Genomic DNA, 24,088 nt, shown 5'->3' with positions numbered 1-24,088 from the left:
TATGCAAAATAATGTAATAGAAAGGTAATGGAAGAAAAGGTATCAAATATTTAACTTCTGCAAAAATCCAGGAAGTTAAAGCTGGTATATTTTCTACTTATTCTTTCAAAGCAAATAGAAAAGTATTATTTTTCATGATTTGATTTACTAAAATTGTTTGTCAAATCTTTCCTGAGCAATCCTTAAAACCAGTCTCTGTTTAAGGCAAACTGACCTTTAAACTTGGGAATACTGTCATCTTACAAAGGTAAAGGAGATAAACAATGCATCAAAGAGAAACACTTCACAGGATAAGGTGGGGTTTTGAAAATGTCTTTAAATTTGCATATTTTATATAAGTTAAATACATGTGTGAAACATAGCAGTGTTCCGTTTATAGTCTTATTATCTTTTCCAACTGAGGAAAGCCTAGTAGCAAAACCCACTGCTTATTAACTAGATGACAAATGGGTTCCAGAATGCACTTCTCCATAATGCTATACATTCGTGAAATACTCAATTAAGTACACTAGACAATACAAGTCTCCAAATACTCTCTCACCAATGCTAAGTTGACACTGATCAGTATTAGAAGAAAAAATAAAAACTATTTAATTGACTTTCATAAAAGTTTTTAATTAGCTATAATTTTCTTACATGTACACTAGTAACCTTAAAAAGACAAATATTTACTGCCAAATGTTAACTACTGTACAACTTATAAAAATATAATCTTAAGAATTTGGAATAATAAAGGGAAGGTACCTATTTCAAATGGATTAAATAAGAAAGGTCCACTTTTTAAGAAATTTAACCAGGAAATGGGAAATTTCCAATCTGTCTGAAGAAATACCACAACTTTTCACCGAGGTCAGAGACCTTACTATTTTTGTTCAAGACTTCATCTACAGAGTTTTAAATAAACCCTAAAAAATATTTTCCAGTACATATAAGGCCGGTGCACAGAGTGCATGACTGGGGAAAAAGATTCTGTTTGAATGAGAAGTTGTGAAGACCAGAGACATATCTTGTTCACCAGTACACCCCCAGTTCCTGGCACAGTGCCTGGCTGAAGCTGCAAATGCCAATGCAATGGCTACTGCTTTGCGCTGAACCAGGCAGATACACCTATCTTCCTTTGGTCCGATTTTCATTCCCTGTTAACCACAACCTGAGCTACAGTCCTGGCTCTTGGTCCTTGACCTTAAGTTGAAAAAATTAAGCAAGATATGCACATACTTTCTATACCAGCCTTTCTGACAGGATTCTCAAAACTGAATCATCATGGGCTATGAATCTTCTCTTTTGTGGTATAATTCTTATTTCTTGGATAATATCAGTATGCAAAGGTAATTCATTTTCAGTGCAGTACAAGTGTGTTCATAAGAGGAAGAATGGGATAAACGTTTTAAATAACAGATACATAGCATCTTATATTATGACATAATTACTAGTTTTTAGACACTGAAGATAATACACTGTATTACAATGCAATGTGGTAGGCTTCCATTTTAGGAACAAAAATCAATTTCACATGAAAAAAGATTTATTTTAAATTCACATAAAATACATTCAGAGTAAGTCTAAATTTTTATCACTTAAATAATGTAAAACAAACACAGAGGAGCTTTTACAGATGTACAGTCTCTATTATGTCCAAAAAACACACATTAAAAGCTTTCTTATAATTATTGATCATCACCTCGTTGCCTTAAATTTCTAGACTTTCCATTTTCAATTCTTCTCTTTTTGAAGACTGGGGCCACTCCATCTGCCACGACTCCAAGAGAAGTGACTGTTTTTTCTTTAAAAACCAGTTGGGGTTCCCCAGCAGCATCAGCCTCTGAAGTTGATACATATTCATTTTCAGCGCTTGGAAGCTCCAAATCTACCTCCTCACTGGAATAGAAAGAAAAAAAATAAAACCACTATTTGACAGTGTAAAACAAACTTTTACATAATATATGAGTCCACCAAAACCTCAAGGTCATCTTTCTAATGATAATACTGGAAATTAGAAGCTGGTCATTTTGGAGAAGGTGATTATTTTAAAATACTGATTTTATAATATTACTTAAGATACTGAGCATCCATATAGGTGGACACACAAGGAAAAATCCCTTCTATTCTTTCGTTCCTACTGGGTATATCATTGAAGGAAACGTTTGTACTTATATATGAGAATATATGGAGAAGGCAATGGCAACCCACTCTAGTACTCTTGCCTGGCAAATCCCATGGACGGAGGAGCCTGGTGGGCTGCAGTCCATGGGGTCACTAGGAGTCGGACACGACTGAGCGACTTCACTTTCACTTTTCACTTTCATGCACTGGAGAAGGAAATGGCAACCCACTCCAGTGTTCTTGCCTGGAGAATCCCAGGGACAGGGGAGCCTGGTGGGCTGCCGTCTATGGGGTCGCACAGAGTCGGACACAACTGAAGTAACTTAGCAGTATGAGAACATATATAAATGAGAGTGTCTATGAAAAGGGATTTTGTGATGGACTGAGAATTCTGAAGGCTTTCACAGCACACGATGAAAACCATGGAATCTCAATGTCCTGGTGTAGTAGGACTATCTACTTGGCTGTTATAATTAATCAGATGACTAGTCCAGAGATCATTACCCGATTAATATGAGCCTATCATAGACTCTACCCTCAACATAGTCAACCGGTCTCTGAAAGAGCATTAAGTCACACCATAGCCATTCATGCCACCCATGAGCTTTTTGAACATGGACCAGGAAGACCATTATATTTACCTCTCTAGTGGCTAAGCATATAAAACTTGTTGGGAACCATACACTGTCCTACTCAGAGAAAGGAGTTCTGTAGAGATAAGAGAATAAGGCCTGCAAAGAAAAGCAGGATGGGAGACGGAAAATCCTGCCAATGTTTCAGGCCTGGTTCCAGTCATCTGTGAGGCCCAGCCCAATTCCTGCCTCTCCTGTGGCTTGTAGGAAGAACCTTTCTGGGAATTTTTGAATAATAACCTTCTTCCTTTCTTTTTTTCTTGTGAGGATGTTAGTTCCCCAACCAGGGGTTGAACCCAGGCTCCCTGCAGTGGAATTTCGGAATCTCTAACCACTGGACTGCCAGGGAACTTTCATTAACTTCTTCTTAAAATTTAAAGTAACTCAAGTTTTTCACTTGAAACCAAAAGATTATCTGGTCAGCATGAAACGAAGAGTGATGACAGGAGAGAAAAAGGAATAAAAAGGTAAAGGGATGATTTAAATGTTAGAAGTCTCAGATATCAAGAGTTGAGAACTCCCCATCTAAGAACAGTGAAGATTAGTAAAGATCACACCCCCCCAATCTCAGAAGAACCCGTGTAATGTAGTCATTCATCTTGATCCTTGGAAACAGAGGAAAACCTTTCCCAGGGGCCAGGAGAAGTCTGAAAGGTAATGGTAGATCTAGAGTAGTAGTCTTTTTTTTTTTTGGCCACACATTTGGGATCCTTTGTTCCTTGACCAGGAACTGAGCCGGCATCCCCAGCACTGGAAGCACGGAGGCCTACACTGGAGCGTTAGGCAAGTTCCTCAAGTAGTAGTCATCCTTACAGGAGCATCCTACTGAATGTACACTACAAACCAGACTATGCACTAGGCACCTAGAGTAGAATAATTCCATTTTGGCTTTTCTAGTGTCTTTTTTAGTACTAGAACGCCTTAAATTTTCTTCCCCCCCCCCCCCCCCCTTTTGGAAACGACCTCTTTCTTCCTCTCTGAGTTTTGAGCTTAATTCAGGTCATGTCCTGTCAGAATTCACAGTGGTTAGCTCAGGAGTGGGAACTGGGTATCTGATCAAAGCTAAACAGGGCCACTTTGGGAACTGGTAAAGCAGCACTTCTTTATCGCTGGAATCTTTGTCAGTATGAGATAAGTCGAGAGCTTTGCTACCGAGGGGGGAGACCTTGCCTGAGAAAGGCAGGCAACTCAGAGGAAAGTGGAGACAAAAGTCAGAGGCCTTCACAGTGATTTCTCATCAACTATGGCTCTTGATAACTGCACAGACATGATTTCTATGTGTTTGCTTAGAATTTAAATTTAATATATGCTCTTCCATTCAATTATCTGAAAAGTACATGTTAACAAGTTTGTTTCCCTCTCACATAGACTGTGCAGAGAGGTCCATGGTGACAGTACTGAGAGATCCTTTCATGGTCCATTCTATATACACATAGAAAGCTCACAGGCTTAAAGGGGTCTCTAAGCACTGTAATAATTTTAAAAACTGAAATAGGAAGCTTGCTAGGACTGCAAAAAACAACATAAAAGAAAATATGTAAATACAAAGAATATAAGAACAAAGAAAATTTCAAATCTGTAATGTATAGTTCAAAACTAGAAAAAGCAAAACGTGACAAAGAAGCTATCTCAATAGATCCTGATGTTATATAACATTTCCTCAGAATCTGACGAGGGGATGCAGGAAACAGGTGTGCTTACTGGAATAGGTCTTAAATCTGATTTGTTCTGAATACAGATGCCTTCCAAACTTTTCTTTACTGTATTAAACATATATGACAAATGCAACTTTTATTGGCTTTTCCTACTTCACTATTTTCCCTTAGATTGCCAACAATGGTGCTTTCCAAGAAGGCTAGCAGCCCCTGAAGTTGATGGGGTATTCATTCTTGGCTTTTCATTATTTTTACAGAGGCTGAGGCTTAGAGAGAAGTTAAATAACTTGGTCAACCAAACCACTACAGCAGTAATATTACCTGGATTAAAACCCAGGCCAGGGACTTCCCTGGCAGTCCAGTGGCTAAGACTCTGTGTTCCCAATGCAGGGGAGCCAGGCTCAATCCTTGGTTGGGGAACTGGACCCCAAGTGCTGCAACTAAGAATTCACAAGCTTCATTAATCTGCATGCCACAACTAAAGGTCCTGCACGCCACAATGAAGACCTGGCACAGCCAAATAAATATTTAAAAAACAAACAAACAAAAAACCTAGGCCTGTGTTGATCTAAAACCTATATCCCTTCCCCTAGACTCCTCTGCTTCCAGGTGAAAGTAAAATATTCCATTAGCCAAGCAAAGAAAGATTTGAGAAATGAAGGGTTTGAGGGCTGGACAAATGAATCTCTATCCAAGAAAGTCTATGACAGACTCACTTATTTCACCATCTTGGTGTTTTGTGTTGTATTTTGATAAAGTGATCAAATCGTAGTATTACTTCCTAACTAGGATTATGGGAGAGAGAAAATAAAGAATGAGTCTGTTTCTGAAATCATGGTCCTAGGAAATTCCTAAGTGGAAGCTAACAGAAGTGGCAATGAAGTAGGGAATAAACCCTTGTGACATAATCAGAGGAAAAGATGTTTGAAAGAAAGGAAAGAGACTATAAATAAAATATATTACAGAGAATATATCTTCCTTTCAAATAAGTTCAAAAGTAATTACATAAGCACTTCCTAAAAACCATAGTCATTTCCAAATTAAAAATGCAAACATTGTAAAGGTTATAGTATCTGAACACAATGTAATAAAGGTGAAAAAACAAACCAACCTACTTAAGAGTTTGAAAAATAAGTCCTTTTGGAAAACCACCAAGTCAAAAAAGTAAGCAAACACATGATATTAAACTGTTTCAAAAACAATGAAATCAAGAAAGCATCTTTCAAAGTTTATGTGATATATGGACAGAAATACTAAGACACAGTGTGTCAGTGTTTAGACACTATTGTGTCTATATTAAGACACAATACTGTCTTAATCAATTTCAGTAAGAACTAAGAACAGACCCCTTCCTCACCCCGTCAACAGTCTTAAGTGTTCACCTGAATAAAGAACAAACACAAAGAAACTTAAGAGGAGTCAGAGGAAGAAAATTACAGAGGTAGAAATGAAGCAGCAGAAAAATCCATTAATAAATGGATATGTAATTCAATAGACAATTAAAAATAAGAGCTGTTTCAATAAGGAAAAACATTTAAAAAACCTTTAGTGGAGACCCCAGTCTCCATCCCCACAAAATGATCAACTATTAGACAGCTATCCTTGAAGAAAAACTGCTTGAGTCCATTTAGGAAACTTAAGCAACATAATGGGATGAAACACCATGAGAATAATTGCAAAAGAAGAGAAGAAACACAACTTCCCTTTGTTTGCATCCTCCCATTCCCCAGGCCGACAACGCTCAGAGACAAGAGGAAACCTCCCAGCTGGAAAGAGTTCCCCTCACCAAGAAAAGACGACAGGGATAAGCCCAGCTGATGCAATCTTTTGGGCCACGTCCTGCTTAGGTTTCATCCCAGCCACGGCAGTGAAGCTGGGACCTACAGAGATGGATAGGAAAAGGGAAAAAAGCCCGGGACTACAGAGAGCAGCCAAGGAGTGGCAGTGACTGCGGCCCACAGTGGCCTGTGCTACGGACAAACAAGCCGCTTCTGCCGCTGCAGAAAGCACCAAGAGGCCTCACAGCTGCTGCGGGCGCCCCAGATTTCAGCAGGTACCTTGGTGCACAGCTATTCGTGCTCGCGGATGCCAGCTGCCTCCGTCCCTCTGCCCTCCTTGCTGCAGTCAGCTCAGGGTGCTGTGCAAGATGGCAGCCTGGACTGCCCTCCCACGGCTGACGCCACGGCTGCTGGCATGCTGGAGGTGAGCTCCTCCAGTGGTGTGCTTGCACGCTGCTGTCCTGCCACCCATCACCAGCCTCCACTGCCCAGAGGGGAGCAATGAACACAGGAGATGATGCCAACAGTCCAGGTCTCTGCAGTTGCTGGTTGTGGGCCTGAATCAGGTCCTGTCTTCTCTGTCGCTGGCCTGCACAACCCTGCTGTGCTGTTCAGGAACCATCCCTGTGGCAGCACACAGGCATTCCCCCAGCCTGACCCGACACCATCCTCCACCACAGTGTCTATACTCACGGGGAGATTGTGCAGCCATGAGGAAGCACCCCAACAGCCAGGGTCCCTGAAGCTGCCAGTGAACCTGTAGCTGACCCTGGCCCTTGCTGCCTGCCTGCCCACTACACACACAGGCATCTCAGCTGGCCCTGCAGCCGAGTCTCTGTACCCTGCCAGAGCCAGCCACCACCACTGCCTGTCCCAGCCGCTGGCTGCTGAACCTGGAAGTGCTCCTGAAGACCCCAACAGCCCCTGGGGAAGCCCTGCAGTGTCTGCTGAGGACCACATAGCCGTGGGATCCTAGTGACTGGAGTTAAAGTGGTGACACACCCCCTGGATCCAGGGTTGCCACACGCCCCTGTGTTTGGTGCCCTGAACCACTAGACAAATCCCATGGACAGATGAGCCTGGCAGGTTATAGTCCACAGAGTCCCAGAGAGTCAGACATGACTGAGTGACTGAGCTCACAAACACCTATTATGTGCCCGTAACTGTTTTTAGTCCTGGGGTTGCAAGCATGAGACTTACAGACAAAAGCTGGATAGAAAAGCCTACAAAATGCCATGAGTAAAAAAAGTAAAAGTGAACAATATTTTTTTGATGAAAATATGAAATACTGAAAACAATATTGTTGCCATAATTTATTTGTAATATTTATATAAATTCTATACTTGTTGAACACTTGCAAATGACTAACTGGGAAAAAATAGGAAGAGACTACTTAAAAAATTTGGAAAAAAAATATAGGGATAAACCATGAGATATCAATATGCATCATATAAAAGGATATATTAAATCACAGTAATTAAATCTTTATGGTACTGTCACAAAGACAGATGGATTAATGGAACAATAGGTAGTCAGAAGCAAATTGGTAAATTTAAGAGTTAAACACAGATTAAAAAAAGGCCACTTAAGAATGGGGAAGAATGAAAAAAAAAAGGCGGGGGGAAGAATGGTACTGGCAGAATTGGTTTGCCAGGGAAGGTAAACAATTATTTTAGAATCTTATCTCATACAATGTTTCAAAATTATTAAAGATGGATTAAATAATTACACAAAAAAGAAGTAAGGCCATACAAATCAGGAGGAAATATAAGTATAAACTTGACTTTTAAATGAAAATGGGTAATAGCAATAAAACCGATCACAAAGGAAAAGAAAAGAAATCAACTAGTTAAACATTACAAAATCCGACACATCTAAAACCATTCTAAGCACAATTAAAAGTCAAACTACAAATTCTTCTACTAATAAATGGTTAGCTTCTGCACTACATAGAAATCTTATGCAAGTAAGGAAAGACTAATACCTTAACAGAAAAATTTGCAAAGCATATGAACAGACAATTCACAGAAGAGTAAATACAAAACACTAATAAATACAGGCATATGGAAAAAAGTTTCAACCTCACCAGTAAATCTACTTAGGAAGTCAGACACAATCTATCACCTGTTAAACTGGTTGATGTTAAGAAAAATGGCTTTTCAGTAAACTTATCACAGGGAAAACAAGATACTCAAATTTTAAGAAATCTCAACTTTAAAGTATAGGTGATGTTGGTACAGGAAGACCATTCTCCTATTGTAAATCACTTAAGAGCCCAAGTAATTAATGCAGTCTATTATTTCTGCAACTTCAATATACATAGTCGATATACTTTGGTCCCTGGCACTATGCAGCATTAAATACATATTTCCTAATATTTCATTAAATAACATAAATAAAACCTGAATATTAACTAAAGACACTTTAATAGTTCAGGTATATTCTGTATGCTATCACTAAGGAATCACTTCTCATCAGCACCGTATATAAAGTTGCCCAAAACTTGCACTCCTCCACCTTGTGAAAAAATATGACTTTTCCATCAAAGTACAGTTTAACAGTGAATAATTTCACTATAAAAGTATCCACAGCACTAGTGTTTTGGAGAAAAACCGTTTGATTCATACAGATACTTTTTTCCCACTCAAAGATATTTTTTAAGCATTTAAGAAACACCAGTGTGAGAAAGCGTGGGTGACGTTTTCCTTTCACTGTGTAAATGATCCAAAGACAATAAGTGATATGAACACATAAGCTAATCATGTAAACCAGGTAACATTTCTACCATGACCTTGTTTAGCTGATAAAACCATTCTGCTTTATGAATAAAAACCTAAAACCTTGGGTGAAGTGTCATAAGCCATTTTCAATACATTAACAAAACAAGGGCTGTTTTCTTGCCTTTAGATAGATTCCATGAAGCATGCACTACATATGCAGACATTTGCTTCTCTGATAGAATAACCATGGTGAGTGTGAAAATACTCATATGTATATGGCATGTTAGTATGGTCAAGAGAAACGTCATGTCTTTGTAAGAATGAAAACAATGCTTAGTTTTACTTTAAAAAATAAACATTAGTTTACATTTTAAAATATTTAGAGAAAATAAAACCACTCTAGAAATGAAATGAGCTACACTTTTTAATGAGCACCGTATTCCTGAAATTAAGTACTACAATTACAGAAGTACTGGGACATAAAATACTTATAATAATATGGGACAGGATTAAGTTATAATTGTTGGATTAAGTTTCAGGTACTTACTGGGACTCAACTTCTGGTTTAATTTCCTGCCATTCTCCATATGGGTTTGGCTTTTTATGAGCTTTGGGTTTTTCTTCATTTGAACCTGATGAACTCTTCCCTTGGGTATTTTTTTCTTTGGGTTTTTCTTCACTTGGACCTGATGAATTCTTCCCTTGGGTATTTTTTTCTTTCTGTGTTTCTGGTTCAGTTCTTTTATTACTATTTTTATTTTTTTCCTGGAATGTCAAAGTCAAGAAATATTAGTAACAAACCTCAAAGAAAACTGCCAGGACCCAAAATTTCTTTAATATAGTCTTGCTACTGATCTATAAATAATAATGCATTAAAACAATAGTTCAAATTTGCACGTAACACAACAAATGAACATGAAAGGACTTCTTTAATGCTTGATTAGGTTTTTCATTATGTCTAAAATGCTAACATACCATGGCCAAGGCTGTTGAAATATACCATGACCCCTCTACCTGTTCGACACTTAAGAGACATACACAGACCTTATTTATCCTCTCTCCTCCACTTCACTGCTTTCTCTCCTTCCTCACATGTCCCACAGTGACCTTCCTTTATACTGCGCCCCTTCTGAATTTAATGCCATGTCACTGGACCCTTCTATACCCATTACCTACGTAAAGAACTTCTGGTGGCTCAGATGGTAAAGAATCTGCTGGCAATGCAGGAGACTCGGGTTTGATCCCTGGGTTGGGAAGATCCCCTGGAAAAGGGAATGGCTACTCACTCCAGTATTCTTGCCTGGAGAATTCCACGATCAGAAGAGGCTGGTTGGCTACAGTCCATGGGGTTGCAAAGAGTTGGGCACGACTGAATGACTAACACTCAGCCAATTAAAGTTAACTGAAATCCATCTGCACATTGAGGACACTGCCAGAAATTGACTGGCCTATACAACTGGTAATGACATGAAATTAGGAAAAGACACATCCCTGAAGGAGAAGCAGCTTCTGCAGAGCCCCTGGGGAGAGCTGGTGCTTTTACGGCACCCCTTCAACTGGGATAATAAAGCCCTGTGGCTCGGTTTAGCTGCTCTGCAAACTGTACTACCACGGGTGGCAGTCCTGGGACTCTGTTTTGTTTGCAATCCTTTGAATGGATGTTAACACATTATCTTATGCTGCTGCTATCACAGAACCAGGACACAGCATCAGCTTTCTCTAGCAATCATGACTGCTTCCAGACCATGTCATTTTTAAAATAAACATTTTTACTAAGGACGTGAAACTTTTTACTTTGCAATAAACGCCTCCTCTGAGACCTGTACCACCTTCTATACAGTTGTCCTCCAAACTTGGTGATCTAATGACCTCTGGCCACTACTCCATGGAAGTGGTGACACTGGTTAACTCAGGCAACACGTTCTCTCTATTCAAACTCTTGTGGTCATCCTAGAGCTGAAAAATTCCCGACCCTCAGTTTTGTGATGCACAAAACCATTGACTTTGGCCTTCACTATATTTCAGTGACCTAGTAAGGTATTTTCCTCACATGTGGCACCTGGTGCATAGGTAGTAGTCAAATATTAAATCCTCACAATTCTGTTCCTGTTAATTTGAATTAGGTCATCACTCAGAAATTCCCCACTTGTGAAATCTTTTTTTTCTTTTTGCTGAATAACATTTCCTTCAAAAATATGCTTTATTCATGATTTTTCTACACTTGATTTTAAAATTCAACAATAATTTGTGAAATCTTACAAATCCAACACAATGTTACTCCGCTGGCTTCCTGGCTCCCTTACTTCTATACTTCCTGTTCAACCTTGCTGCTATCTCTGCTACCTTAATTTCCTGTGCTCTGAGTCTGCTGGTCTCATCTAGACTTCATATTCTTCATTATCAGGCCCCAGCCCACAGAGAATCACTTCACAGACATTCCTTTGCTATCTCCCTTAAATATCTTTGTCCCTATGCCTGTCTATTGTAAAAGATCTAAAAATCTCCAACCTAAAAATCTATCCAACCATCGGTCTGTCAAGTGTTACCACAAAAAGAATCACACAACATACAAACTGATTAGCCTTCAGAATTTATGATATCCAATTTCAGCAGAGACTGTAACACACTGCTAAGTAATGTGCCTCCAGTTATTTCTTCTCCTGGTCCCTTTAGTGATTATTCAAAATAAATATACAGCTCCACAGGGCTGAATTAATCACTGTATATTCATAACATGGAATACTATTCACCCATTATTCCAGTGGATGAAGACTTAATGATGTTTTCTGTGACAGATTAAATTGCAAAGTGATAATAAAACCTTATTACAGTATGACTCCATATTTTGCTTAAAGCAATGTTCAAATCTGAATATAGAAATATTATAGACCAGTAACACCAAGGTGTTTACTGATTTCTCTGGCAAGTGGCCGGATACTTTGAAATATTTTGTTTGCTTGGAGTTAATAATTCTGTCCCAAATTGGATGCTGGGTTACCTATAAACACTGAGATATGTGTTACACAAAAAGCGTTGCTGCTGCTCTTTTACAAACTGGATACGTTCTTCACCCTAAGTTCCACCAAGATTTATGGGGTGGGTAGAGAAGTTGCAGGCAAAGACAAGACCCTAGGGAAGGCTGCAAGCGCCCTCTCTCCAGCATCCTGGATATTCATTCACCTCTCAGGCCAGTACTCAACCATGGATCAATGTTATGTATCTTGTCCACTTTGGCATCCAGGCTCCTGACTGTTCCTAGAAAGGTCACAAAAGCAGGAGGACTAGCAATACTACTGTGTATGAGTGTGCTCAGTGGTGTCTGAGACCCCATGGACTGCAGCCCGCCAGGCTCCTCTGTCCATGGGATTTCCCAGGCAAGAGTACTAGAGTGAGTAGCCATGCCCTGCTCCAGGGGATCTTCCCAACCCAGGGATCAAACCCAAGTCTCTTGCATCTCCTGCAAGAGACTGCATTGGCAGGCGGATTCTTTACGTGCTGTGCCACTGGGGAAGTCCAGCAATACTATTAACACTATTAAAATGTTGGTTTTACTTTCCCACCACGGCTGGGCACTCAGCACCACCACCTGTCAATCCTCTTTCTTGGTTCATTTCCTCTCCCAACCTGGCTCAGGGATTATTTGAGTCTGTTAATGTTGTCAAGCTCCCCAAAGTTCCTCTCAGCAAACAATCTTGATTTCTTTACACATGAGTAAGCTGAGGCTAAAAGGCATGACTTCTTCCCTGACAGCAACTCATCTACAGTCAAGCCTTATAGAAAATGAAAGCCTGACCTTTCCACAGAGAATGAGTAACCTATTCACTTGCCCCTGTTGGTATTCTTTTGGAGTTCCTCTTAAGGAAAACATCACCACTACAGACCTCTCACAATTAAAAGTCAGTATGTAGCCACCATCCTATCATTTAATTTCTACTTTTCATTTCATACCCCCCCACACACACACTGTGCACCACTTTCCATCCTCTTGTAACCTGAGTTTTACCTCCTGAAACTCTGGTCTAACCACTAAAAGGATATCAAGGACTTCCTGTCTGCAAAATTCAAAGGACATTTTTTCTTTTCTAGACCAAGTTAGCCCTTGATGCTCTCTACTCCAGGGCTTCCCCAGTGGCTCAGTGGTAAAGAATCCGCCTGCAACGCAGGAGCCGCAGGTCCAGTCCCTGGTTACCTAAACCGAACTACTGAACCGCTCTAGTTTTCTTCCCTGGAGAATCCCATGGACAGAGGAGCCTGGAGGGCTACAGTCCACAGGGTCACAAAGAGTCGGAAACGACTGAAGCGACTTGGCATGCGCGCTCTCTACTCCATTGGCTTCTGGGATATTGGATTCTTCTGCTTCTCTGCATACCTTTCTAATCATTCTTTCCTCATTCTGCTTTGTGGGCTTCTCTCTCACTTGAAGTTAAATGTTTCCCAAAGTAATTTTTCTAGGTTACTTCATCTGTTCTAAGACTTAAATTACTACTAGTATTTTGATGATACTCAAGTTGACATTTCTAGCCTTAGACATTCATCCATGCATGTTCAGACAGCTCTCTGGATGTTACAGAGGCAGCTCAAACTTAGGAGGTCTAAAAATCAATTTACTATCTTGCTGGTATCATTTATCCAGGTGCCAAAAGTCATGCATATCTTGGTTTTATTTCCACCTTCTACCAGAAAGCTGAAGAGTCTATAGATCTTTTTATAAACTAACAAACTGTTGTAAAGAACCAAGAACCTACCTTAAACTTTATTATTAGCTTCTGTGTTTCTGTTGGGATCTCTTCTTTTTTCTTCTCCTTTCCTGCCTCCTGTTCGCCATCAGACTCACCATGTGAATCTGATGATTTGGACTCTTCTAAGGTGCCAAGTGACTTTTCATTGACTTTACTAGAAGGCAGATCACCGGAGTGTGGAATGAAATCATCAGGTTTTTCCCATCTGGATTCTATTCAACACATTTTAACAGTCATCTTATTTAGTTACCAATTCTATTTAAAAGTAATTTCCAATATAATGTTTCCTACCACTTGCAAGATATTAAGTGACAACACTGCATCTGTTTCACACCATCACTTGATCAAGAAGATAATAAGCATTCTCAAAGATTTTGCTATTAGCTTTCAGAAATTAAATTCAAGCAATCTGGGTTCACTAGATGTTCACTAGATCAACTACAGCCCGAATGGAAAGAGACCTAAAAACTGGGTAATACATTCTGAGGACTCAAAATTTAACCACCACCAATTTCAGGAAACGTGGTAATGGACACACAGGAGATTTTCTGAAATTTACTTATTACAAAATTTCCCTGGGATCTTCACAAAGTGAAATAATATGGCAAGGATCTGAATAAATAAGTCATTTTATCGTAAGAAAAGAAAAAACCCTCAGTTGAACTATACTGCCACCCAGTGGTTTCTTGGGCTTTTAGTAAAATGACAGCAGCTCTTATTATCTTGCAGTTATTCTCTATTTTCAGTTTAATAAAAGTGACTCTAAAATTTATTGTTCAACTGGGAAAGGTTTTTTTTTTTTGAATCAAAAGTAGGTAGTTTATTTTAGTGAGAGTAACTGGCAGCAAAAACCAAGCCAAGAGAGGGTGGTATGATCATGCACGTGTGGTTAAACAACAGATGGCTAATATAAAAAATAACAACTAAAAACCCGAAAATATTCCACTTGGTTGAGTTTTCAGTAAAATCATGTGGTTGAGAGAATACCCTAGTTGGTGTTGCACTAACTGTAGGGCTGCCACATAAGGAGTTTGAGTTCCAGTGCTGTCTGGAGGAAGCCAAGGTGGGGATGTGGTCTTCTCAGCCTGCTGGTGAAGCCATCTGCAAAATTTTCTGAGACTTGGGTTGTAACCTTTCAGATGTAAAGACCTGATCTAGACTTGACCTGTAGCCCCTCTCTTTTAACTATTGTCATACCTTCCTGACTGACCCTTTGAACTTCTCTGTTTAGCCTCCTACAGGATTCTGTGTAGAAACTGGCAACTCAGTAAATGTCTGAGAATTGAGGTGGTTTTTATTCAGTCATTGCTATTGCTATTGCTAAGTCACTTCAGTCGTGTCCGACTCTGTGCGACCCCATAGACGGCAGCCCACCAGGCTTCCCCGTCCCTGGGATACTCCAGGCAAGAACACTGGAGTGGGTTACCATTTCCTTCTCCAATGCATGAAAGTGAAAAGTGAAAGTGAAGTCGCTCAGCCGTGTCCGACCCTCAGCGACCCCATGGACTGCAGCCTACCAGGCTCCTCCATCCATGGGATTTTCCAGGCAAGAGTACTGGAGTGGGGTGCCATTGCCTTCTCCTTCAAGTGGGAAAGTTTTAAGAGTAAAAGGGGCTCTATTCATAATCACATTGGTAGTTTTAAGAGTAAAAGGGGCTCTATTAATAATCACATTGGTCCAGTCCCTTATTAACTGCAGGGAACTTTCTAGCACTAATGAAAAACATTACTTTTCCTTGCCTCTATTTCACACAAGTAACAAAAGAGCTTTCATGAAAAATTTGTTAAACATCTAATATGTACTAGGCACTGTTTGGCGAACCTTACAGACACATGACCATCATGACCTCACAGAGTACACGATCGACTCTACTTAAGAGCAATTGTAGGTTCAGTGACTTGCCCACAATCACAGAGCTAGTAAGGGAGGATGCCCAAAATCACAGAGCTAGGAAGGGAAGAAGGTGTGTGCTGAGCTCACTCAGATCTAGCCCCTGAGTTATAAGTTATTTTATGTCTATACAGATTTAGTGTATCAGGTTTACTGAGATAGAACCACGGTCATCATTGGGCAGACTGGGTATCTACTTGGAGATGAAAAGGGCCTGTTCCTCCTAAAAGACTTAATGTTATGTAGCAATCTTTGGATAGCAGGAATCAAAAAACAACAACAAAAACCATCTCAGAGTTACACCAATACTATAGCTATTTTGGTAAATTTAACTGTAGAAGAAATCAACTATAATTACTGCAGACTAGTTTTATGAAATTAGATAAAATCTTAATTTGAAAGACTTAAATAATTAGGGAATAATAATTACATGTTTTCTAAATATTTATGTAACTGAAAATTATTAAAGTAAAAGTGAAAATTAGACAGTCTTCACCGCTGCTAAAGTAGCTTCAGTTCTGTTTTTTGAAAAAGGAGAGGGCAAGTTGAATGAGGTGATCTTCCAAAGTAATGACTATATTTCTAAAATAATCATGATAAAACCAATCACAGTGGAGAAAGTAAAAATGAGTTTCAAAGTAGAATTTGTAATGCAGTGTCACTTGAGAATAATAATGTACAGCTCAGTATATTATAGAAACCTCTTTGCTTTTCCATTGTATTAATGCTTTTAAATTATAAAAAATAATACATTGGAGAAGGAAATGGCAACCCACGCCAGTGTTCTTGCCTAGAAAATCCTGTGGGGAGAGGAGCCTGGTGGGCTGCTGTCCATGGGGTCGCAAAGAGTCGGACACAACTGAAGCGACTTAGCAGCAGCAGCAGCAGCAGCATACTAAAATTCTCAAGTTCAGACAGTTCACCAGCAGACTAATGAACAGTGTCAGGTACAATTTTAGACAGTTTAAAAGATCATCAAAAGTACTACTTACCCCCTGTTTCTGTATTATAATAATAGGTATAGCCATCTTCACTTAACCCTTCTATCCACACAGTCTTCCCTGTTGCCTAATGGGAGGGAAAAAACCCAACATAAACTGAAGATGTGGTTATATATTAGATAACTAAGACAGTCAGCCAACCTTTCCTTTCCTATGGAAACCTGGGAATTGGTACTGATCATGGCCAGAAAGCTGATTTGTGTTAGTCATGAGCCACCTTTCATGAATGGAATATCTCACTTCTGAACATCTGGACAGTTCTTTGCAGACTGACTGGGATATGTAAATGGAAACTGACTGCAAATCAACTAATAACATTCGCCCTGCATAGACTTTTAGGGTAGACAACACTTTTCCACTTCCATCCACCCTTTTAACAAAAGGATTATAGAAAGAAAGGAGCAAAGTGCCTGGGGGGATTGGGAGGCTTATCTGCAACCAAATCCGATTAACTAAACCCAACAAAAATCCCAAACGCCAATCACTTTAAAGAATAAAGAAAATACTATTAATGTGCTTCAGTTACCTTTTTTAAGTTTCCTTGAAATCCTTCAGGTTTCTCCCACTGAGATGCTTAAAGCAAAATATACTGTATTTGTAAAATCTTTCCAAAATAATTTGGCAAATATTTACAATATATTCAACATGAATATTATGTGTCTGTGGTTTAAAACATAATTCAAAGATAAAAGAAACAACATACACCCTAGTAGTATTGTGCAGCATACATGTGAATGCTATGTAACCAAGAAGGGAGGACAGAATGAAGGATAAGAAGTTACTGGTGCTTCCACAAGAAGTATTAGAGCCAGGTAGGGCTCCCCTTAAAGACTTCTTAGAATTCAGGTTTGATAAATTTTGAAGGCATGAGAAGGCCTTCTGACATCTCAGGGCAGGGGAGAGTGAAAGATGGAATGAATGACTCAAGACAGAACTGAAATACACAGGAATGAAAAACAAGCATTAATAAGAGAAACAGTATATAAAGTAGGATGGTGAAGAAAGGCAGCAAGGAATAGGCTGCAGAAGGGGGAAAATGTAATTAATAAGTAATTACTATGTAAATTTAAGACAATATTTAGCATATAATTACGGTTCACTGCTGAACTACAACATGCACTTCACTAACAGCTCAGTGCAAACTCTCAAGAGATTATTACTGTTTCTGCGTAGTCAAAAATTGACTATGACTAGAGATCTTAATAATTTCCACAATATTGGTAGCCCAAGGTTCTTCTCCTCATTAACTCTCTAGTCTCATTTCCTACCTTCCCAACCATTCTTAACTTTTCTTCTACCCATTCCTTGAATATATGTACCATCCACCCTTTCTATTTCTTGTTCTCTACTTTCTCCATGTGAACACCCCTAAAAGTTAAAATATTTACAAAGTTTTAGCGGGAAAATATAAAGCTACATAGTTTATCTATATTTATAGTATACAAGGAACCCACTATTAAGTCTTTAGTGATGACCTTGAATCACTATGAAAAGGGTACATTTTTAAAGGGCACATAGATGTTTTTTTTTTTAACCATTGTGGCAAAAATGTAAAGTTAGTCTCTCACTGTTGAAGTGTTCTGATAATAACTGAAGTTCTAACACAAAATAAACTGTCAGTTATCATTTTCTACTGTCTTTATGTCTAAATGACGCACCTCCTGTGATAAGATCATAATAGTAATGGTGACCCTCCGAGGTTATGCCTTCTACCCATCTGCCCTTTGAAGGGTCTTTTTTCTTTTTCTTCTTTTCTTTCTGCTGATTTGATGCAGAGGTGGGTGGGACCGTGCTGGTTACTGGTGACACGCTTGGCTCTGAGATCTCTAGAGAAAGGTGAAGGAAGGGTGAAGTAGCTGATGTAAAGTTTTCCTTTCTGGTTTAATAATTTTATTCCAATCAAAAGCTTGACAAGATTCCTTTGGGAACCTGATACATTATTACAAAGCCTATATGGAAAACGAAACATGCAAGAATATAAGACTATCCAGGAGAACATCCCAAAATATATATATAAGTCAGACAAACGATAAATCTTTATAACAAATAAGACAGAGAGTTAATGTTCCTAACAAAGGTCCCTTACAAATCTAACTTTCTAACTCAAAAATGGGCAAAAAGTCAAAGGTAACTCAGAGAATTAACATTATCTTCACTAATAATCAAGGAAATGCAAATACATACAATTGTTTTTGCATTAGATCAACACTGAAATGAATGGCCAAACCCACTGTTAGTCTTATCCATCAGGTATTTACATGGGTGTAAAAAATAGGTAAGTTTTTACGGCTTTGCTTTTTTCCAAAGGAATAGTTATTTCCAACATCAGTTAATAAAATAATTTCTAGAAAAAGTGTAAATCAGCCCAACACTTGTGAAGACAGCTTGATTTCATCAATCAATTTATAAAACATTTGCACTGCAAATCTGCAGTCTCACTTCTTGAAATTGAGCCTACAGATATAAATTGTGACAACGTGCCTGCGTAAGGGCGCCCACTGAAATAGTCTTTCTAACTGCAAAAAACTCTAAGAATCCTAAATGTTAATCAGGAAGAGACTAATTACATAAACTATGGCATTTTAATACACACATATATACACATACACATATATACAATTCAGCCACCAGAAAGGACTGTGCCATTTGCAACAACATGGACGAACCCTAAACACATTATGCTAAGTGAAATAAGCCAGATACAGAAAGACAAATACCGTTATCACTTATATGCGGAATCTAGAAAAGTCAAACTTGTAAAAAACAGAGCAAACAGGGGTAGTTAACAGGGGATGGGGGGGAGAGGGATAAGACTGACGCTGTTTAAGGGTACAAATTTGCAGTAAGTAATAAATAACCCAGAAATCTACCTCACAGTTTGAATACAGACAATGATTATCATACAACTATGTAATATAAATACTACTAGAATGCAATCACATTACAATAAATCTATCACGCTAACGTACTGTAAACCTTAAATTTACATAATGTGTCTAACAGTAAATAAAAAAATTAAAAAGTAAAAAAAATAAATAAAAATCTACTTTCTAGTAGTAAAGTCAATTATCTGTCCACAAAAGGTTAATTCATTATAATTCAACTACATAAACAAACATGATTCATAGTTTTGATGGTATGGATAAAGTGAACTGGGGTTATAAGGCAAGGCCTATTTTTTAAATGAATAGATCCATTTAGCCAAAAAATTAGGATCCATAAAAAACTCAAGTGTCTCTGAAATGAACTACTGGCCTAAGAGCAAGGGCTAGGTAACCCCTAGCGTAATACAGTTGTTGTGAACGGAGGTACTGAAAGATGAAGCTTCAAAAGCAAAATGAAAAGTGCATAAGCAAAAGTCCCACAGTCTAAATAGGGCTGTGATACACAGCCTTATTGATACACAGCCCTAGTGATATACAAAGCACTAGGAGTACACCGAGCGTATAACTTCTCTATGGAAACGGTAAGAGCTCACTTAGTACGACCTGTGATGTTACTTTTAAAACATGCTGGCTGCTTTTTTACCTGACTCTAAGCCAAGCCTTTTCAAATCCTCCTGGTATGCTTTCAGGGCAGCTGCCTCCATTGCAGCAAACTCCTTTGATGCCTTTTCTTCTTCCTTTGCCTTTTCCAGGCTTTTCTGTTTAATCTATGTAAGACACATATAAAAGTGAATGCTAGATAAAGGGCTGATATTTATAGAGAAAAACTGGCAAAGAAAGAAACAAACTAGATTACCTCACTGATCCTCTTCGCCACATTTTCTTTGTGATTCTTTCCTCTTTCATGAAATTCAATGCTCTTGAAAGTTAGAAAAAAAAGACAAAATACAAAGGAAAACTACACATCATAATGTTCACAGCAAAGTAACAGTAAATAGGGAAATGGGACATAACAAAATTGAAGTACAACTGGCAGAAAAGATAAAATTAATGTTCATGCAAACTGGCCCTTTTAATCAAATGATGCTAAGGAACTAAACCACATTATTTATTATTATGCCCTCTGACAAGGTTTCCTTTGGTGCTTAAAATAAACTATGATGACCATATTAACAGAGAAGAATACAAGGTACCCTGGATGACTAATCTAGTGAACATGACTGTAATGAGGGCTCAAGCAAGACACAAAGCCAAAAGAGGAGTGGAAAAAAAAAACAAACACCTCACACTTCAAGAAACACCTCTTGGGGCTTCCCTGGTGGCTCAGTGGTGAAAAGCCTGCTTGCCAATGCAGAAGATGCGGGTTTGGGAAGATACCACACGCTGAGGAGCAACTAAGTCAGCGCACCACAACTACTGAGCCTGTGCTCCGCAACAAGAGAAGACACTGCAATGAGAAGTCCACGTGAGGCAACGAGAGAAAGTCAGAGTGTAGCAACAAAGACCCGGCAAAGGTAAAAATAAATAAATAAACTAAATTAAAAAAACAACGAAAAACACCCGTCAACATAAAATGTCACAACCGATGAGTCTAGAATTTGTACCGCTCTATTTGCCACATTATGCTAAAAAAAAAAGGAATAAACAATGACTCTCAACTTCTCCAAATTGAGAGAAAAGTAGGCATTAAAAAATGCCTTCTAAATTGTAAACAAATACTATTATACAATGTGGTAATAGTACAAAATGTAAAACTCCTATGCAGGGCAATCTAAAATTAGGATGCTGTAATAGAGAACAAAGGAGCTCCTTATACACTGACGAAAAAAGAGCATCCAGATATGCTGTCCAATTAAAAAAAATAAAACTGTGGTGAACGACAGTGTAAACAGTATGTTACCTTCTATGCACGTTGGAATCTACAGAAACATTTAGATACAGATATGGAAACACAGACAAGAAAATGAAAAGAGGGGTAACCTATGAGGAATGATGGTAACTGGATGGATGGGGACTGAGCTGATGAGTGAATATTATTACCTATTTAACAGCCAGGATGCTCTCTAAATTACAAATGTGTTGTATGAAATAACAAATTTCTGGTTAACTTTGCAAAGTTCTGTCAATCAATTCTTACCTAATGCACGTGCTGAGTTACTCTAAAGTACTGCTGTGAATTCCTCTTTAAAGTGTGACTTCGTAAAGCAAATATTCATCCTCTATTTTTCATATCTTGGTTTCCTAAAGTTGGTTTTACTATACAGAGAATATTAAAGGCCCAATCAAAAATAAAATTGTTTCTAGTTAAAGGTTAAATCAATGTGTATTAGCCATTCAAGGAAATGAAGAAAGACAACCCTAGAAAGAATTATTTTCTCTAGGTAACTCAAAAACTTCACTGAATTGCTTGCATACTTCAAGGAAGAGAGGCTATCGGTGATTTATGTAGCTTTGAAAACTTGTGACTTTTTTTTTTTTGGTAAGGATGGGCAAAATCAAACAAGACAGTCAAGAACTTTAGCAACTATTCAAAAAGAAATAAAAAAAGACAAAACTGAAAAATTCCTCAAACTCTTTGTAGATAATAATGTCTACCAAAGAAACATAACACTGTTATAGATGATGTTATTATTCTTTTACCCATCCACCTCTACCAAGTAATAAGGATACAAATATACATCTAAAAATACCCTATCATTTATCTACTATGTACTGCATGAGATGGGGTAAAAAAAAAATCAATGGTGCCTTTCGTTTTATGTCTTAAAAGGTGAATTTGGACTAAAAGATATACTAATAATGTGCTTAAAGTTTGCTATGTTCATATTCCATGACAAAGATAATGATGTCTTTCAAATTTAAGCATTTAGAAATATAAAGCTCTACATCAAATATATTTAACTACCTATAGAGCAGAAATATACAAGAAAAACTACAATAACGTTTCTTTTTACACGTTAAGGACTTTCTGCTTTTACTTTTCTTTGTATACAATACTACAAACAGCACTGTCATAACCTAGGTGTTTCATAAACATGAATGTGATTACCCACTCAATGTCCAGTTCCTGAATGTGACTGAAGGGCCAGAGAGAAATAATTTGGCTTAGTACATAATCAAATTTGGGCTGATGATAAAGAAGGCTCACAACTTTCCTACAAGGAACGAAAACACAACAGAAAATTTTCGATGTTTTGAAAAATCAAGAGCAACGCATATGAAAGTACTTTGTAAGCTCTCAGTTGAGATCAACAAAGAACATCTCACATGAACACAGTATTAGGAGACTCTCTAATAGAGGAATCATCATACAGGCCTATTGTCCGCGATCCAACACTTGCAGTAATCACAGAATTTCTTTGGTTGTGACTTCCAGTAGTCTGCCCTGGAAAAGAAAAAACAAGTTTATTTAGAATCTAAAAAGGTAATGTTTGCATGATTTACATCTTCTTAGAGTCCGAAATGCAAGCTTCAGAATCTTGTTACACACAGCACTGTTACACACAGCATCCTGTTTTATTATTTAGCTGATTGAAAGCAGTCAACTGAAATTCTGTTGCCACTAGAGTAAAAAAGTCTGCAACGGATTTAAAACTCCCTTAAACAAAATAGCTTTTAAAAATGTATCATTTGTTATTGTCATCAGTGTTAAGAAATAAGGAACATGTTGGAGAAGATCATCCATTCCTTTCTGGCATTTTTGGAGGTGAGGTTACAGTAACGGATACTTGAAGAAACTCATAAAGTTCACGTTAAATCAAGTTATTTCCACTCAAATTACTAAACATAAGACGTCTCTGGTGGGAGACTGTGGCTCCTCCGAGACTATTAGTTAATACAGTTTGTTCTTGAGCCTCAAGGCAAGAGACAGTTGGAAAAGCCAACAGATCTCTCAGCTGGCAAGACCAAAAATTAAAGTCTTAAGCTAACCAGGGCTGGCCGCTTCTAGCAGGCGGAGGCGGCAGCGGTGGCCGCAGTTCAACCCTACGGTTTCACAACACCCCACGGTTCAAGCGCCACCAGAAAGAGGATGCTCGCGGCCCCCGACGGTGGAGGCGGCGGTAGCCCTCCGTCGCTCCACGGCAGCCGTCCTACCTGCAGGGGCCGCCAGGCTCCTTGCCGGAGCCCGCGCGTCCCCACCCTGGGACGGGAGAACCGGCTCCGCCGGTCCGCAGCCGGCCCCGAGCGAGTTAAGGGCGTCACGCCCCTGGCCGAGGGCGGGTGGGGGGGAGAGGGGCGGTGGCAGAGGGAGAGACCGGCGGGCGAAGGGCCGCCCGGGGAAACAAGACCTCGTTGTTTGAGAGCCTGAGACCCGACTCACATGACTGGACCAGGCGCTGCGCGGGCCGCCCCCGGCCCCGGCCGAGGCTCGCGCTCTCCGCGCGGGGAGAACCGGGCCCCAGCTCACCACGAGGCCCACCGCAGCCTCGGAGCGCGGGCGCCTCCCGCCGTCCCCGGGGCCCGCGTTCCGCCGCTCCCAACTACGGGTGCCCCGGCGACCCAATCCGCGTTCGCGCTCTCCTCCCCTGCGCTCCTCCTCGAGGGGCGGGCCTCCGGCTCCCGGAGAGGTGGGGTCGTTATAAGCGGGCTGAGGTCGCCGACGAGGGGCGAGAGCGCGACGGGACTTGAGGGGAAGCTCAAGTCTCGCGTCCCCGCGTCAGCTCGCCTTCTTTTTCTCTCTTTT

General features: G+C 39.4%; 1 protein-coding gene across 2 annotated transcripts; it reads right to left on the bottom strand.

Annotated features, from left to right (window-relative positions):
- Positions 1-1,507: 1,507 nt before the first annotated feature.
- Positions 1,508-23,869, bottom strand: WBP4 (WW domain binding protein 4). Of its 2 annotated transcripts, XM_070799992.1 has the most exons (10): positions 23,726-23,869; positions 22,717-22,789; positions 20,261-20,323; positions 20,048-20,171; positions 18,178-18,345; positions 17,046-17,092; positions 16,511-16,586; positions 13,634-13,839; positions 9,436-9,653; positions 1,508-1,878 (listed from the first exon to the last, which is right to left on the bottom strand). In XM_070799992.1, coding segments are annotated over exons 1-10 (1,188 nt in total). In that variant the 5' UTR covers positions 23,728-23,869; the 3' UTR covers positions 1,508-1,667. The 2 variants fall into 2 exon arrangements, with proteins under 2 accessions (XP_070656093.1, XP_070656094.1); XM_070799993.1 differs by lacking the exons at positions 22,717-22,789; positions 23,726-23,869 and adding an exon at positions 21,542-21,666.
- Between the last annotated feature and the right edge of the window lie 219 nt (positions 23,870-24,088).

Source organism: Bos indicus, chromosome 12, assembly GCF_029378745.1.
Source record: "Bos indicus isolate NIAB-ARS_2022 breed Sahiwal x Tharparkar chromosome 12, NIAB-ARS_B.indTharparkar_mat_pri_1.0, whole genome shotgun sequence".
Classification (NCBI taxonomy): domain Eukaryota; kingdom Metazoa; phylum Chordata; class Mammalia; order Artiodactyla; family Bovidae; genus Bos; species Bos indicus.
This window is presented reverse-complemented; position numbering and strand designations above follow the sequence as displayed.

Excerpts from the sequence above, each read along its gene's own strand:
- WBP4 (XM_070799992.1), bottom strand. Across the intron at positions 20,324-22,716 it reads GGATCGCGGACAATAGGCCT|AGCATTGAATTTCATGAAAG; the intron begins GTATGATGATTC and ends CTAACTTTCAAG. Across the intron at positions 17,093-18,177 it reads TTATGATCTTATCACAGGAG|CATCTCAGTGGGAGAAACCT; the intron begins GTGCGTCATTTA and ends TTTTGCTTTAAG.